We start from the raw sequence: 17,451 nt of genomic DNA, 5'->3' as shown, positions 1-17,451 counted from the left end.
CACCACCTTCTTATTCAACACCAAAGGACAATTGAGTATTGGGTATGGGCACTCCCCTTGGCTTCTGCCAAGATTGGGGGAGGTTCCCCGGTATCGTATCATCCCACTATATTTTTGCCTTTATTTATTTTAGTTCGATCTTTTGCTTTAGATGAATAAAGTTTAGTTCGATCCTTTCTTTTCGGAAGTTTGCTTAGTGATCTATCCTTGTAATCGTGTACGAGATATATAATAAAGTTTAGTTTGAGTTTTTTGCTTTCTTTACTTTCATGTTGCAATTAAAAGAGAAAGGAAATAAATGAAAGAAAGGAAATAAATCAAAAAGATCATATACTAATCTTATGGTAGGTGATGACACCACATAATGAAAAGTATAAGTGGAATTAGAGATAGTCAATGATACAACTCATGAAAGAATTAATAAGGGAAAAGAAGATTCACATATAAATATACTATCCTAGAAATCTTTTGTGATTGTGAGCCCTCATCAAAATATTATATGCCAAAATTGTTGACGTTGGACAAGGAAGACAACTTAATGGTTCATGTTTGTTTATATTCACATAGATGTCATATTGTCATGGATCCTTTAACATGTGGTGCTTGCCCCCTATCTTTGATAGCCAAAAATTCCGCACTAAGTAGAGATACTACTTGTGCATCCAAAAACCCTTAAACCAAATATTATTTTCGAGTGTCCACCATACCTACCTAGGGATTGAGAAAGATCCCCCAAGTAAGTTGTCATCGGTGCAAAAAGGTAATAAAATTGCTTCTAAAAGTGCGAGATCATTTAGTGTAAGAGAAAATTGAGCATTGCACGAACTTGTGATGGTAAAGAATAAAAGCAACAGACTGCATAATAAAGGTCGCTATCACAAGGGCAATGCAACTTGACGTTCTTTTGCACTAAGGGGTTGAGCATACAAACACATAAGCGCATGGCAACCTCTGCTTCCCTCTGCAAAGGGCCTATCTTTTACTTTTATGTATTTCACTTTTATGCAAAGAGTCAAAGTTTTCCTTCTATTCCTTTTTTTCTCCTTTGGCAAGCATCATGTAGTGAGGAAAGATCTAGGCACATATGTCCAGTTGAATATAGATAGCATGAGTCATTATTGTTGACATCACCTTTGAGGTGAATACATTGGGAGGCGAAACTATAAGCCCCTATCTTTCTATGTGTACAGTTGAAACGTTTTGCTCATGTGTACGCGGTGAGTGTTAGCAATCATAGAAGACTATATGATGGTTGAGTATGTGGACTTGCCTAAAGGCTCCGATACGTGACCCTTCCTGAAAAGATGATGAATTGTAGTTGCAAAGTTGACTGAGAACATAGTTTGTTGGTTTCTAATAGAGTTTTTTTCTTTATACTTCAATAGTGTGATGAATTGTCACTTATTCATGAGAAGTCTATGATAAAATTTCTATGATATGAGTCCTATGTTTAAGTTTGTTGCTGTTATAATAATGAACATGATGCTTCTATGTCTGTATTTTGTTTTTATCGGCACCTCTCTCTCTCTCTCTCTCTAAGCATGTGGACATGTTTTTCGATTTTGGTTTTTGCTTGAGGATAAGTGAGGTCTAAGCTTGGGGGAGTTGATACATCCATTTTGCATCATGTTTTCCTACTGTTATTTATGATGTTTTTATCCATAATGATGCTTTTTGGAGTAATTCTAATGCCTTTTTCTCTCATAATATGCAAGGTATACACAAAGAGGGAGAATTCCGGCAGCTGGAAATCTGGACCTAGAAAAGCTACGTCAGGCCACCTATTCTGCACAACTCCAAACAAGCAGAAACTTCACATAGATTTTTTATCGAATATATGAAGAATATTGGAGCAAATAACTACCAGAGGGGGCACACCAGGTGGGCACAACCCACCTGGGCGCACCAGGGAGCCCAAGCGTGCCCTTGTGGGTTGTGCTCACCTAGGCCCACCTCCGGTGCCCATCTTCTGGTATATAAGTCATTTTGACCTAGAAAAAATCAAGAGAGGACTGTCGGGACGGAGCGCCGCCGTCTTGAGGCGGAACTTGAGCAGGAGCACTTTTGCCCTCCGGTGGAGCGATTCTGCTGCGGGAACTTCCCTCCCGGAGGGGGAAATCATCGTCATCATCATCACCAACAACTCTCCCATCTTGGGGAGGGAAATCTCCATTAACATCCTCAACAGCACCATCTCCTCTCAAACCCTAGTTCATCTCCTGTTTCAATCTTGTTATCAAAACTATAGATTGGTGCTTGTGGGTGACTAGTAGTGTTGATTACATCTTGTAGTTGATTACTATATGGTTTATTTGGTGGAAGATTATATGTTCAGATCCAACATGCTATTTAATACCCCTCTAATCTTGAGCATAATTATCATTTCTGAGTAGTTACTTTTGTTCTTGGGATCATGGGAGAAATCATGTTGCAAGTAATCATGTGAACTTGATATGTGTTTGATATTTTGATAGTATGTATGTTGTGATTCCCTTACTGGTGTCATGTGAACGTCGACTACATGACACTTCACCATATTTTGGCCTAAGGGAATGCATTGTGGAGTAGCAATTAGATGATGGGTTTCGAGAGTGACAGAAGCTTAAACCCCAGTTTATGCACTATTTTGTAAGGGGCCGATTGGATCCACAAGTTTAACGCTATGGTTAGAATTTATTCTTAATACTTTTCTCATAGTTGCGGATGCTTGCGGGGGGTAATCATAAGTAGGAGGTTTGTTCAAGTAAGAATAGCACCTAAGCACCAGTCCACCCACAGATCAAATTATCAAAGTACCGAATACGAATTAAGCCAACATGATGAAAGTGACTAGATGAAAATCCCGTGTACCCTCAAGAACACTTTTCTTATCATAAGAGACTGTTTTGGCCTGTCCTTTGCCTCAAAAGGATTGGGCTACCTTGCTGCACTTTTGTTACTACTATCGTTACTTGCTCGTTACAAATTATCTTGCTATCAAACTACTCTGCTACTTACAATTTCAGCACTTGCAGACATTACCTTGCTGAAAACCACTTGTCATTTCCTTCTGCTCCTCGTTGGATTCGACACTCTTACTTATCAAAAAGAGCTACAATTGATCCCCTATACTTGTGGGTCATCACACACGTTCAGCTCGATGATGTCCCTCAAACTCTTGATCCAGCAAAGTGTCGAAGGAGAGTTCCGTCAGCGCGATGGTGTGATGATGGTGATGGTGAAGTGATCAGCGCAGGGCTTCACCTAAGCACTACGTAAATATGACCGGAGGAGTAAACTATGGAGGGAAGGGGCGCCGCACACGGCTTGGAACAATTGGTGTGTGTTAGAGGCGCCCCCACCCGCGTATATAAAGGAGGGAGAGGGGAGAAGGCCGGACCTAGGCGCGCCCCAAGTGGGAGGAGTCCCACTTGGGCTCCTAGTAGGATTCCCCCCCCCCCTTTCCTTTTACCAGAAGGGGAACGGGGGAAGGAGAGAGAGAAGGAGAAGGAAAAGGGGGAGCCGCCCCCTCCCCTAGTCCAATTCGGACTCCTCCCTTGGGGGGGCGCCGCCTCTTGTGGGTTGGCTTGCCTCCCTCCTATGGCCCATATTTTCCCCCGGGGGGTTCCGGTAACCCCCCCCCCCCCCGGTAATTCTATATGTACGTGATACATTCTGAAACACTTCCGGTGTCCGAATACTATCATCCAATATATCAATATTTACCTCTCGACCATTTTGAGACTCCTCGTCATGTCCCTGATCTCATCCGGGACTCCGAACAACATTTGTTCACCAACTCACTTAACTCATAATACAAATCGTCATCGAACGTTAAGCGTGCGGACCCTACGGGTTCGAGAACTATGTAGACATGACCGAGACACCTCTCCGGTCAATAACCAACATCGGAACCTGGATGCTCATATTGGTTCCTACATATTCTACGCAGATCTTTATCGATCAAACTGTAATGACAACATACGTTATTCCCTTTGTCATCGGTATGTTACTTGCCCGAGATTCGATCATCGGTATCTTCATACCTAGTTCAATCTCATTACCGGCAAGTCTCTTTACTCATTCTGTAATGCATTATCCCGCAACTAACTCATTAGTCACATTGCTTGCAAGGCTTATCATGATGTGCATTACCGAGAGGGCCCAGAGATACCTCTCCGATACTCGGAGTGACAAATCCTAATCTCGATCTATGCCAGCCCAAAAAGCACCTTCGGAGATACCTGCAGAGCATCTTTATAATCACTTAGTTATGTTGTGACGTTTGATAGCACATAAGGTATTCCTCCGGTATTCGGGAGTTGCATAATCTCATAGTCAAAGGAATATGTAAAAGTCATGAAGAAAGCAATAGCAATAAAACTTAACGATCATTATGCTAAGCTAATGGATGGCTCTTGTCCATCACATAATTATCCTAATGATGTGATCCTGTTCATCAAATGACAACGCATGTATATGGTTAGAAACTTAACCATCTTTGATTAACGAGCTAGTCTAGTAGAGGCATACTAGGGACACTGTGTTTTGTCTATGTATCCACACATGTATCAAGTTTCCGGTTAATACAACTCTAGCATGAATAATAAACATTTAACATGATATAAGGAAATATAAATAACAACTTTATTATTGCTTCTAGGGCATATTTCTTCAGTAGAGTCGTATCCGTGGCAGATAGGACTTGAGAGAATATTGATCTTACCTTTAGCTCCTTATGGGTTCGACACTCCATACTTATCACTTCCACCTTTGCAAATTTCTATGATGATTCCTTGCACTTGAGGATTATCAAGCTCTTTTTTGGCGCCGTTGCCGGGGAGCAATAGCGTGGGGTTGATATTCTCGTGTATGCTTGTTTGCTTTCTTCACTAAGTAGATTTTGTTTTCCCTTTTGTTTTAGTTTTCTTTAGTTGTGGGTGAAATAAACAAAAGAATGCAAAATACAATTTTTTTCACTTGCCTCTTATGCCTATAAACTTTTTCAAAAAGAGAAGTGATTGGAAGGTTATGCATTGGAGAAGTGAGGGTCGACCTTGAACACTTGTGTTCATGCTCATCGAAACAATTTAGAATTTTTCATGGAAGTTTCTCAAAAATAATTATCCCCTTATATATATATATAGACACACACAATGTATTATAAAAATAATGCACCAAGATTTGGCTTTAGGATGATTAGATTGTTTGTTTGCTTTGTGCAGTCAAAAAATAGAAACTTTTGCTGTAGTAATTGAATTTACATTTCTTACTGGAGCGCGATAAAATCTTGAAGTGTTTACACAGTATTGATATGCAAAAAAAAATTCCTAATTTTTCAGAGTTTTTGGAGTTACATAAGTATACGAAATTTCCAAATTGCTACAGATTGTCATGTTTTGGACAGATTCTGTTTTCTATGTGTTGTTCGCTTATTTCAATGAATCCCTATGCTGTATCGGGGGGTATTAAACATGGTGAAGTTGGAATACAGTAGATATAATGCTAATATGAAATTGTAATGAGTTTACAACAGTACCTAAGAGTAGTGATTTGCCTTATTATACTGACGGATCTCACAAGGTTTTTTGTTAAGTTTTGTGAGGATGAAGTGTTCGAAGATCGAGGAGTTATCTATATGAGAAGAATAAAGAGAGGCAAGATTTCAAGCTTGGGGATGCCCAAGGCACCCCAAGTAAATATTTCAAGGGTACTCAAGCATCTAAGCTTGGGGATGCCCCGGTTGGCATCCCATGTTTCTTCTTCAACAATTATCGGTATACCTCGGTTTTTGTTTTGTTCACATGATATGCGTCTATTGCGTTTATTTTTGTTTTCTTTTACTTTATGCACCATGCTAGTATGAGATAGTCCTTCATTGATTTATAGAGTGCTTCATGTGATTCACTTAAATCTTTTGAGTATGGCTTTACAGAATGCTCTTTGTGCTTCACTTAAATCTTTTGAGTATGACTTTATAGAATGCTCCGTGTGCTTCACTTATACATTTTGATCTTGGATATTGGTCAATATATATATATATATTAATTGTAGAATGCTCCATGAACTTCACTTATATATTTTAGAGTATGGATAAAATTATCATCAAAATTGGGCTTGGAAGAGTATCATTAAAATATCACTGTTTAGCTAAAAAGCTTTAAAGAAAAATGCTTGATGGGAGACAACCAACATTATACCTACTGTTTTTGTGTGTTCACATGATTAAGCTACTGTAATAATCATGTTTTATAGTTTTGTTTCAATAAAGTGCCAAGTAAAGCCTTTGGGGTAGTGTGGATGATAGTTGACTTGATTCTATTCAAAAACAGAAACATTTGCTTCCAGTAACAGAATTGTTTAAATTCACTGGAACGCGATAAAATTATGATTTTTTACACAAGATTGATATAAAAATTTCCCACATTGTCCTAATTTTTCAGAATTTTTGGATTTATAGAAGTATGGTCGTTGTCCAGATCATTACAGAATATTTTGTTTTTGACAGGTTCTGTTTTCAATGCATAGTTTACTTTCTATGGCTTATATTGCTCAATATAAATTGTGAAAATGATAAGGTATAGTAGGCATTGTGTGAGAAAAATTATGAATCTTGTCTTTGACAGTACCAAAGTGAATAGTTTGCCCTTTATCATACTAACCTATCTCACGATGTTCTGTCAAGTTTTGTGTGATTGAAGTTTTCAAGTTTTGTGTGACATGTCAATATGAGGAGAATAAGGAGTGGAAAGACACTAAGCTTGGGCATGCCCAACAGCCCAAGGCACCCCAAGGTAATATTCAAGGAAGACCCAAGCAACTAAGTTGGGGATACCCGGAAGGTATCCGCTCTTTCATCTTCAACACTATCGGTATACCTTACTTGTAGCTATATTTTTATTCATCACATGATATGTGTTTTGCTTGGAGTGTATTTTCATTTACCAGCTATTTGACTAAAATCATTGGATCTGAAATCTTGAATGAGAGAGAGTCCTCGCATAGCTATTTAACTATTTGACTACGCATTGATCTAAAACCATTGGATCTAAAATCTTGAATGAGAGAGAGTCCTCACATAGCTATTTAACTATTTGGCTACACATTGATCTTCACTTATATATTTTTTGGGGAGTTTTGTCATTTATTCTCGTGCTTCACTTATATGCTATGAGTAAATGGTTGAATGAATTCAATATCATAAATCTAAAATTGTATATGTTCTATATGCTCATCGTCATCGGAGACGAGGTCGATGTAAATCTTGTCCCGCGCCTTCTTCTCGCGGCGCCATGCGTCTTGGTTGTCGGCGAACTCCTTCTCCTTCATGAGCCAATGCTTGAGGAGGACGTTGTCGAGGTTCGCAAGCGACCGCCGTCACTGTTGCTCCTCCTCCTCCTCCCGTGCGCTGCGCGCCATGATTGCCCGCTCGAAGATTTCTGCCTCGGTCGGGGGGAGGAAATCCTCCGACCTGATGACACCATCGCCTCGCAGCACCGGCTCCTCTTCGAGCTCCCGCTTCACCACGCGGAGGGTCGGGAGATCCGCCGGCTCCCTTTTCACCAGTGTGATGACTGGCGTGCGAGGACCCCCCCCCCCCCCGGCGGAGGAGGAGCCCACACCGGAGGAGATCAGCCCGTGCTGTCGGTCGTACTCCTCCATCTCTCAACGGAGGAGCGACTCCGGCGACTGGAGGCCGTTGTTGGTGTACTTCCTTGCCGTGCGCTTCCTCGCGCCGTCCGCTCGGACACACCGCTGGCGCTCGGGGTTGTCTCTCCCGCCGGAGCTCCATATTCCGCCCCACATGATAGCGTTCAGTGGCGGGATTAGACTCACCGACGACGTGAAATAGAAAGGGGATTGGAGAATCGCGGGGAATCGCGGTGGCGAAGGGATAGGGTTTCGACCTGTATCGACGCCGCAAACCCGTAGATATACCGCGTCGGGAGGGGGGGTTTGCGGGCCACCGTAAAATGTTTTACGGGCCGAACGAGTATACAGGCTCTGTTCTGGCCAAAAAAAGGGCCGAGCCCGTATACTCGCTGGGATTTTGCGGGTTCGCACGTTTTGCGGAGTCTACTAGAGATGCTCTAAACTTGCCGCATGCATTGACTGGTGTTACAACTTGTCCAGCGTGCAAAATACGGTGCAAAACTCATTTGAATACGCGTGCAATGCTGATGAGGCATGACAGTGTGGTGTAGGGCCCATTGTCAGTGACCGGGCGGTGTAGATCAGGCGTGTGGTGTGTTTAAAAGCTCCTATGGGCACGGGCCCACCTATCAGGGAAACAGCGCAAGTTTAATATCAGAATGAAAAATTGCACCTTGTGGGATTCGAACTGCCAACTTCCACTAGTAACGCAAGCTAGGCTAGCGACCCTACCATGACACACTTTGATACCTAGGAGGATACACGATGTTATCCTATTCTTTGACAACATAAATTAAGAATTTCAATAATTCCCAAATAACGGTCGTGGGGGCGTCCGCCACTATATCCACACCCATTTATTTTCTATATAGGATTGTTATTATTTTGTTCACTAACAAGCCGTGTTCATGGGCTAAAACATACTATCTTTTTTTCATTTTTACAAATTTGTAATAAAATATAAATCCTAATTATAAATAATAGACATATAAATTAGACAAATTACACAAAAAGATGCTCATGTAATTCCAAATGCCCACCTATTAATTTAAGAAAAATCGATACAATCGAACTACGAATTATACAAATGTTTGTAAAATTTTAAAAAGTGTTTTAATATTAAATACAAACATTATAGCAATTTAATAATACGTATATAAAAATAAATTTACATATATGTTTAAAATTTTACAGGTTTTTCAATAAAATATTCACGTAGTATATAAAAGTGTTCATGCTTGAATTCTTTTAACGTTGCTTTAGAAATGTTTATGTTTTTGATAAAGTTTGTGTGTTTTCAAAAATAATTTAAATAAATACAAATATATGTATGTAAAATAATATGAGCCTATTGTGCCATCAACAGATCATCAAATGGATACATATTTACAATGATATGTATATTATTTATAATTATGATTCACATTTTTTATAATTTTTGAAAATTGAGAAGAAAAAACAAAACTCATATTCAAAATGGGCCGCACTAAATGCAGCCCGTTTTAACCCATGACTGTGGTCAGTTGTAAACATAAAACCTAACATTCCAACTAAATCACAAAGTTGTGTTTGTTCGGTTAGTAGTTTTGTCAGCTTTTTTTGCGTTAGGTCGCGTGTTCGACCCGCATGGCCGCATCTTTTGTGTTTGAAATTAAAATTCTTAATTTATGTTGTTTAAAAGAAATGATATAAGGAATGAGTATCCTTATAGAACATCAAGTGTTATCGTGGTGGGTTGCTACCAACACGCATAGGTTAGCTCGAGGTTCTGGTTCGAATCACCTTATGATGCAATTTCTCTTTCTAATTAAGTTGTGCTCTTTTGTTGACATGTGGTCTTGTGCTATGCACACGTCAAGGTTTTATCGTTAGAAAAGATAAAAAATGAGTGGGTTTTCACAAAAAAGGCACACGCCTAGTTACCACCCCCTGTCGCTTACAACGGGCCTGCACCGTGTTGTCACACCTCGTCAGCTCCGCATGTGTATACAATCGTGTTTTGTATTGTATTTGTATGCTCGAGCCAAATTGCGGCACATGTTCAATGTATGCCGCAAGTTTTGATACTGAAGTGACTTTCCTCGCCAAGTTTAAGCACCAGTGGCGTAACTGACTTTTTTCTTTAGTAGGATTAACTATGGTTGAGTGCATCCATGGGCCCATAAATCAGGAGGTTCAATCTTATTGAAAATAAAAGGAAATGGTGTTGAAATGGATATGATGCTAGTTTTTCGGGAAAGTACACTTTTTATTGACTCATAAGGTCGCATTAAGAAAAAAATACAAACACTACGGCCGCGTACACAATTTCTGCATAATTAGAATGCACACCAACATGATTGACACATAGGCAAGATAAAAAAACACAACCTCCGAAATTCTTGCTAAAATGAACTACAACATGCAACAGTACCCTCAACATCATCCGACAATGAGAAAAGGTGCTTCAACAATGGCGGTGAAAGAAAAGGATGACGGGAATGTGTTGTCATCGTCAGATGTCCCTAAGGCTAGATCATGGGTTTCATACCCGATAGAAGACCTTCGGACAAACTCTAAAAATGCCTCCATCAAGAGGATGACGCGAATACCAGCTTCATTACAGATACAACCAGCGAAGATCAGACCTAAAGTTTTCATTCCGGATCCAAACTTGTTTGATAACTGTAACAATGACGTGACAATGTTACACTTCAAAATGCTGCACGACATGGTGTCTTGTCCGTAGTGTTCAAACAACAAAACTCATTCTTGGTTCCGTGCCACTTTGTTTTTTGGACTGGATATACATTGTCATTGATGTAGGTGGAGGGCATAGCCTTCGAGAAGAGAAGAGGAGACGCGGTTTGCAGGCAGCGTGGCGGGCGGCGCAGAGGATCCAGATCTTGAATTCAAAAGCAGTGGGAAAGCAAGCCGTTTCCGCGTTGAAACAGATTGATGATTTCCTCGCCTCTTTCTCTCTCCATCTCGACCCCTCTTGACTTTCCATTCCTTCCCCCCATCTCTCTCTCTCATCTTCCCCCACTTTGCTCCGCTTTCCCGTCCACCGCCACCGCCACCACCACCGGCCATGGATCCCTTCCACCACCTCAACACCGCCTTCTCCAATCCCTACCACCCGCTCCTCTCCTCCTCCCCTCCCCACCCCTACCACCCGCCGCCCCCCCTCCCCCCTCCGCCCGCCGCCGACCCGCCCGAGCGGGAGCGCCTGCCGCAGTGGTCGCACGCCGAGACGGCCGCCTTCCTCGCCATCCGCGCCGACCTCGACCACTCCTTCCTCTCCACCAAGCGCAACAAGGCCCTCTGGGAGGCCGTCTCCGCGCGCCTCAACGCGCAGGGCGGCTTCGCGCGCACCCCCGACCAGTGCAAGTCCAAGTGGAAGAACCTCGTCACCAGGTTCAAGGGCACGGCCAGCGACGCGCAGGCCGAGGCCGCTGGCGGCGGGGACCACCACGCCGGCGCGGCGGCGAGGGGCAGCTTCCCGTTCCACGACGAGATGCGGAGGATCTTCGACGCGCGGGTCGAGAGGGCGCGCGCATTGGAGGCCAAGAAGGCCAAGGGGAAGGACGCCGCCGCGCGGCGCGATCCGGACGACGATGGCGGCGGCGAGGGCGGCGAGGACGAGGACGACGAAGAGGAGGCGGAGATGTTCGACGAGGAGGAGGGCAGGGCCGATGCGGAGACGCGGGGCGCGGGGAAGAAGCGGAGGAGGAAGGCGGCGCCGGCGAGGACCGCATCAGCGGGAGGAGGGGTCGAGATTGGCGAGGTGGAGGCCGTGCTGCGGGAGTTCATGCGGCGGCAGATGGAGATGGAGGAGCGGTGGATGGAGGCCGCGGAGGCGCGCGACGCCGAGCGCCGGGCGCGCGAGGAGGAGTGGCGCGCTGCCATGGTCGCGCTCGGCGAGGAGCGGCTCGCGCTCGTGCGCCGCTGGCGCGAGCGCGAGGACGCGTGGAGGGCGCGCGCCGAGGAGCGCGAGGAGCGCCGGCACCAGCTCGTCGCCGCCCTGCTGGCCAAGCTCGGCGGCGACACGTCGTCCTAATCCACCCCACCAATCCATGCCACACACCATGCCCTGGTACGGATCAATGTTACTCGCTAGCTAGCTAGTTACTTCATGGATTCACCCTCCTCAATCATCATCACTAGGCAATGTAATGCTAGCAAATAATTCTTTCCTCATTTTCATCGAGGTCGTAATTTTGGATTCTTAATTGCTCAGGACGATGATCCATCCATCCATCGCCGCAAAGCGGGCGCCGGGCGGCCGGATAAGCACTTTTAGACCAGTTGTAGCAGCGACAGATCAAATCCATGATCGATCTTGCATGCCTAGCTTGTGCCTTTGTTAGGGTTTCTTTAGACAGTGAGAGGTCAGGAAAGGCGGCGCGTTGGTGTGTGTTGAAAAGGGTTTTGCAAACATCTTTCCTTTGTTAGTCTAGCCATGACCTGCAACTGTAAACTCACTCACTCACTGGTCTTATCAGCTTCAGAAGCTAGCTATAACATGCAGCTTTCCAAATGCATGGATGCATGCATGACTTTGCATGATCAATTAACCCATCCATCGATGTTGCTAGCTTCTCCTCCTTCTCCTCATCATTCCACAAGGTGGACGGTCATGGTCGCCGCAGGCAGAATCTAACAACGTGGGTCTGCATACATACATGCATTATTGCCTTTTTTTTCTTCAGATATATCTCTGCAGTGTGCATGTGTAGCTTTTGCGCAACATGGTCTATATATCTATCTACATCTTTCCTTCTTTTTCAGTTGCATGCCCTAAAGAGATTTGCATCTGAAAAGTTTTCTAGTGAGAGGAAAGAAAGGGGGCGCAGCAGGGCATGATGGGGGCGCAGTCAAGTGCAGCTGCTTTGATTTTGCTTTGCTTTGCTTATCGTTCAGGAAGGGTATCGATGCCCTGCTTGTATATGTTTGCCCGGTGTGCGACACATGTGTGCAGAAGGTGCAGAAGCCAGAATCCACTGGAAGAACCCTGACTGCATCATGTGTTCATGCATACTGGCTAGATAGTGCTTGTTTGACGATGATAATGATTTAATTAGAAGTGGACTTTCCCTGATGATGTTGTAGATGAAGATATGACAAGTATGAAACCATGAACCAACACAGTGTGTACGCACAAAGTAGAGTATGAACACAAGCTTGTATGTAAATACAGCCAAAAGTGCAAGCCTTATTTGTTATATGGAGTTTAACTAACCACTTTATCTAGTAGCCTTGTGCCTTTAAGTTTTATAAAATTTTCATGTAAATTGTGGGGAAAAACCCACAAGTAATCAAGTTCCTGCATATCTCTAGTCGAAGTTATTAGCATTCTGTTGTAAAGAATTCATCCTCCAAAACATATATATATAACTGCAGCGTGAATCTTTGTGTGAAAGCCACATGATGATATCAATTGCATGTGAGACTTTGAGGTCAGTACGACTTCATGCAAGTTGTTAGCTTTAGTGCATGTGTAGTCAGTATAGCTTCTAACACACTCCACAGTGTTTGGTCAACAAGAGTATAATTTGTTGTGGGGATGAAGGTAATTGCTGACCATGATTACTTTCACCGATAATCATATCAACCGTGCAGTCAGTACTTTATTTTGTTTATATACAGGCAAAAGCAAGATTTGTTCAAGCCTGTAACCCCTTCTTGATATGCACCGTTATACACAAACTAACACACCTTCACTGAGCTTTTTTTCCTTTCTTGTCAGCCATACTTCATGTGCAGTGAGCATAGTTTTAATTTTAGTGGGATTATATGGGATGCAAATATAGTAATAGATGAAATAAGGAGAAATGTGGCGTCATGAGCAGATCATAAGCCCATGATCTTATTTTTAAGCAAATTGCCTAGCTAGTTGGTGCGTTGAGCTTTCTTGACCTGTCACTGTTCCCTTTTGATGCCCGACGTGTGATCTTGTGTGTTCACAATGGCAACAAGCAATCACAGAAGTGGGAGGACGACATGTATGTTTCCTGTGAACAATTCTTTGGCCTTTTCCCCACATGAGATAGGAGACAAACAAATTGATTACAATCGAGACTAATTGACTGATTTGATGTTCAATCAAGCTACTTGGAGATTATCTACTTAGATTATTTAATTTGCTGTCATTATAATTTTTTCACATTGCTCCAATTATACATATTGTCCTGCTTTACAAATCAATTATCTGTCAGAGACAATATCTCTTGATCATATATTTGCAGCAAACTGATTTCATACTTCTTTTGAGAGAGAAACTGATCTCATACTTTGAGATGCAGAAGAGTTCCTTCTTCAGTGCTTCTGATAGATTGCTTTCACACTGAAAAAAAGAGACACCAGTTGCATGGAAATATTGCATGGGAATGAACTGATGAATGTGTGATCCATTGCGGTAGTGCATACGCTTCCGAAATTAATCCATAGTTTATGTGCATGCATATGGTCCATCAGCGTCATTTTGATATCCCAAGTGTGGAGTCACGGATCCCATGTTTGGCCAAAATCTAGAGAGAGACCACCTGACAACGAATTAATATATTCTCCACCAGCACTGATGTGACTAACAAATGGACCATTTGTAAATTATTAATAGTCGATTATTCAGACTGTCCTCTTGCTTCGATCGCCCTGGACCCTCGCGAGCCAATTAAGGAGCGGCCGGGATCGCATGCAATCGTTGTCTCGCTCGTACCACTACCGGCCGAGGATCGATGACTAACAGCATCCAAATTGACCACTGCAAACCCCAGTGATGCTGATGAATCTAGACATAGGAGTACCGCTAGGTACGTACTGTAGCTGTAGGGGTTGTTGTGCTGTGCTGTGCTGTGTGTCTGTCTGAAACATGTTGTCCATGCACCTTTCTGAACGTGAGTTTCCCGGTACACTGATTGATCGTTGGTTGAGCAGTGCACGCAATGCAGTGTGATAATGGTGTACTGGTAGTGTACCATCAGGGACAAGATGTTTGGAGGTCGACAGACACCTGACCTGGGCGATGAAAGAACGACCCTGGCCCCTACATCGATCATCGATGGCCGCAGGTGTGTGCATATGGTTTGGCTTCTGCTTTGAGGCTCAGCCGTGCAGCTTCGCTCGCACGGTCAACTGCTTCACACTGGGAGGAAGTATAGACGCGTACACCTCAGCGCCCGATCCATGTCATGCACGGCTGGCACGCACCCACGCCGCTTCATCGGCTGTCGGGTTTACACGCGTGGGATTGGCCCAGCAATATATATGCGTTCTCGCTTCGTCAAATTTCGTTGGGCGCGGTTATGTGCCACCCACTGCGACGCCTATGAATGGCTCGCCTACAGGGAGCCAGAACTGGGCCGGCCCAGTAACAAGGTTACTCGTGGTGCTGATGTCATGATGTCGTCATGCGCGTTGTTTATTTTACATTCGTTTATATTCCGAAATAATATTAATATATACGCTAAATTGCAAAAGCACTTTTCATTAAATTTTTGGCAACGTTAACCCTCCATTTGAAAAATGTTAAACGTGTATAAAAAAGTATACGAAACATGTATAAATATGAATACAAAAAGTAGAAAACGATAATCATGTATACGGAAAAATGCGAATTGTATGTACCAAAAATGTTTGTGACAATTATAAAATGTCACACATTTCAAAAGAAATATATGTGACCTTAAAAAAAATATGTAATGTTGAAAAACTTTATGTAATTAAATTAAAACATTTCATCATTCAGAAAATGTACATTACGTTTAGAAATGTGTTTGTGACATTTTTTAAAACTGTTTGCACAATCTTCAAAATGTTTGCATAGTTCAATTTTTTTATAATTTTCAGAATATTTCAACATGTATTCAGAAATAATATCTAACAGTTTTTAAAATGTTTAACACATATTTGAAAAAATGTTCCAAACTTATTTTTTGGCAAAAAATGTTATACATCTATTTGGTAAAGGTTAAACGGATAGAAAGTAATGTTTTACAAACAATGTACAAGGTGTATGAAAAAATTAGACATGTGTTGAAAAAACAAACCCAATGAAAAAGATTGCATGAAAACCCCAATGAAAATTGACAAAAAAATAAAAAAAACAAATAAAACAAAAAATACCAATGTATAAAGAAGAAAAATAATTGAAAACACGAAAACCATTGGAAAAACAAAGCATAAAGAAGTAGCAGGAAAGCCAAAAAAACCCGCTGGAAAAATAAAATAAACCAAAGGAAAACAGTAAAAACGAAAAATAAAGAAAATATAGAAAGCAGACCGAACCAACTGAACCCATCAAGCGAACGAGGACGAGTGAATGCAGCAAACAAGAACAACTAAAGAGGTCGGGCTGGTAGTAGCCCGCCCGTAGGAGATTCCTAATAGGAACTGGTACGGGCGAGACATAGCTTTGTTGATAGTTTCTAGTTGCTTTTTTTCGCTACTACTTTTTTTTTGAGAATTATTGGCCTTGGGTGAGGGGCATTGGGGTAATATTGGCCAGAACGACGAAGACTTCCCAGCCTGCGTCTGTCACAAGGCCGACATTTCTTATTCGGCACCATAAGCACTGAATTAAGTACATTCTGCAAACTCGCGCACTGTGCGTATTTCATGGGCTGGCCCAGTAACAAGGTTACTCGTAGTGCTGGCGTTATAATGTCGTCATGCGCGTTATTACCATCTTTGTTTATTTTACATTTGTTTATATTCCGAAATAATATTAATATATACGCTAAATTGCAAAAGCACTTTTCATTAATTTTTTGGCAACGTTAACCCTCCATTTGAAAAATGTTAAACGTGTATAAAAAAGTATATGAAACATGTATAAATATGAATATAAAAAGTAGAAACCGATAATCATGTATATGGAAAAATGCGAATTATATATATTTAAAGTCACATATATTTCTTTTGAAATGTGTGACATTATATATATATATATATATATATATATATAATGTTGAAAAACTTTATGTAATTAAACTAAAACATTTCATACATTCAGAAAATGTATATTACGTTTAGAAATGTGTTTGTGACATTTTTTAAAACTGTTTGCACATTCTACAAAATGTTTGCATAGTTCAAAAAAATGTTTTTATAATTTTCAGAATATTTCAACATGTATTCAGAAGTAATATCTAACAGTTTTTAAAATGTTCAACACATATTTGAAAAAAAAGTTCCAAACTTATTTTTTGCAAAAAATATTATACATCTATTTGGAAAAGGTTAAATGGATAGAAAGTAATGTTTTCAATGTTTACAAAAAAATTAGAAGGTGTATGAAAAAAAGTAGACATGTGTTGAAAAAACAAACCTAATGAAAATGCGTGAAAACCCCAATGAAAATTGACAAAAGAAACAAAAACAAAAGCAAAGAAAACAAAAAATACCAATGTATAAAGAAGAAAAATAATTGAAAATCGAAGAAAACCATTGAAGAAACAAACCATAAAGAAGAAGAAAGGAAAGCCAAAAAACCCGCTGGAAAAATAAAATGTATCAAAGGAAAAACATTAAAAACGAAAAATAAAGAAAATAAAGAAAGCAGACCGAACCAATCGAACCCATCGAGTGAACGAGGAGGAGTGCATGCAGCAAACAACAACTACTAAATAGGTCGGCCCGGTAGTAATCCGCCCGTAGAAGATTCCCAATAGGAACCGGTACGGGCGAGACATAACCTTGTTGATAGTTTCTAGTTGAATTTTTTTGTTACTACTTTTTTTAAAGAATTATTGGCCTTGGGTGAGGGGCATTGGGGTAATATTGACCAGAACGATGAAGACTTGCTAGGCTACGTCTAAAACAAAGCCGACATTTCCTATT

The 17,451-nt window shown here is 41.5% G+C and overlaps 1 protein-coding gene across 1 annotated transcript; it reads left to right on the top strand.

Moving 5' to 3' along the window:
• The first annotated feature begins 10,582 nt into the window (after nucleotides 1–10,582).
• Nucleotides 10,583–11,991, top strand: LOC125546574 (trihelix transcription factor GT-3b). The gene is made up of 2 exons (XM_048710787.2): nucleotides 10,583–11,707; nucleotides 11,852–11,991. The coding sequence occupies exon 1, from the start codon at nucleotides 10,703–10,705 to the stop codon at nucleotides 11,669–11,671; it is 969 nt and encodes a 322-aa protein (XP_048566744.1). The 5' UTR covers nucleotides 10,583–10,702; the 3' UTR covers nucleotides 11,672–11,707; nucleotides 11,852–11,991.
• Nucleotides 11,992–17,451: the final 5,460 nt, after the last annotated feature.

Source organism: Triticum urartu, chromosome 1A (assembly GCF_056163025.1).
Source record: "Triticum urartu cultivar PI428250 chromosome 1A, HENAU_Tu73, whole genome shotgun sequence".
NCBI lineage: Eukaryota > Viridiplantae > Streptophyta > Magnoliopsida > Poales > Poaceae > Triticum > Triticum urartu.
This window is presented reverse-complemented; position numbering and strand designations above follow the sequence as displayed.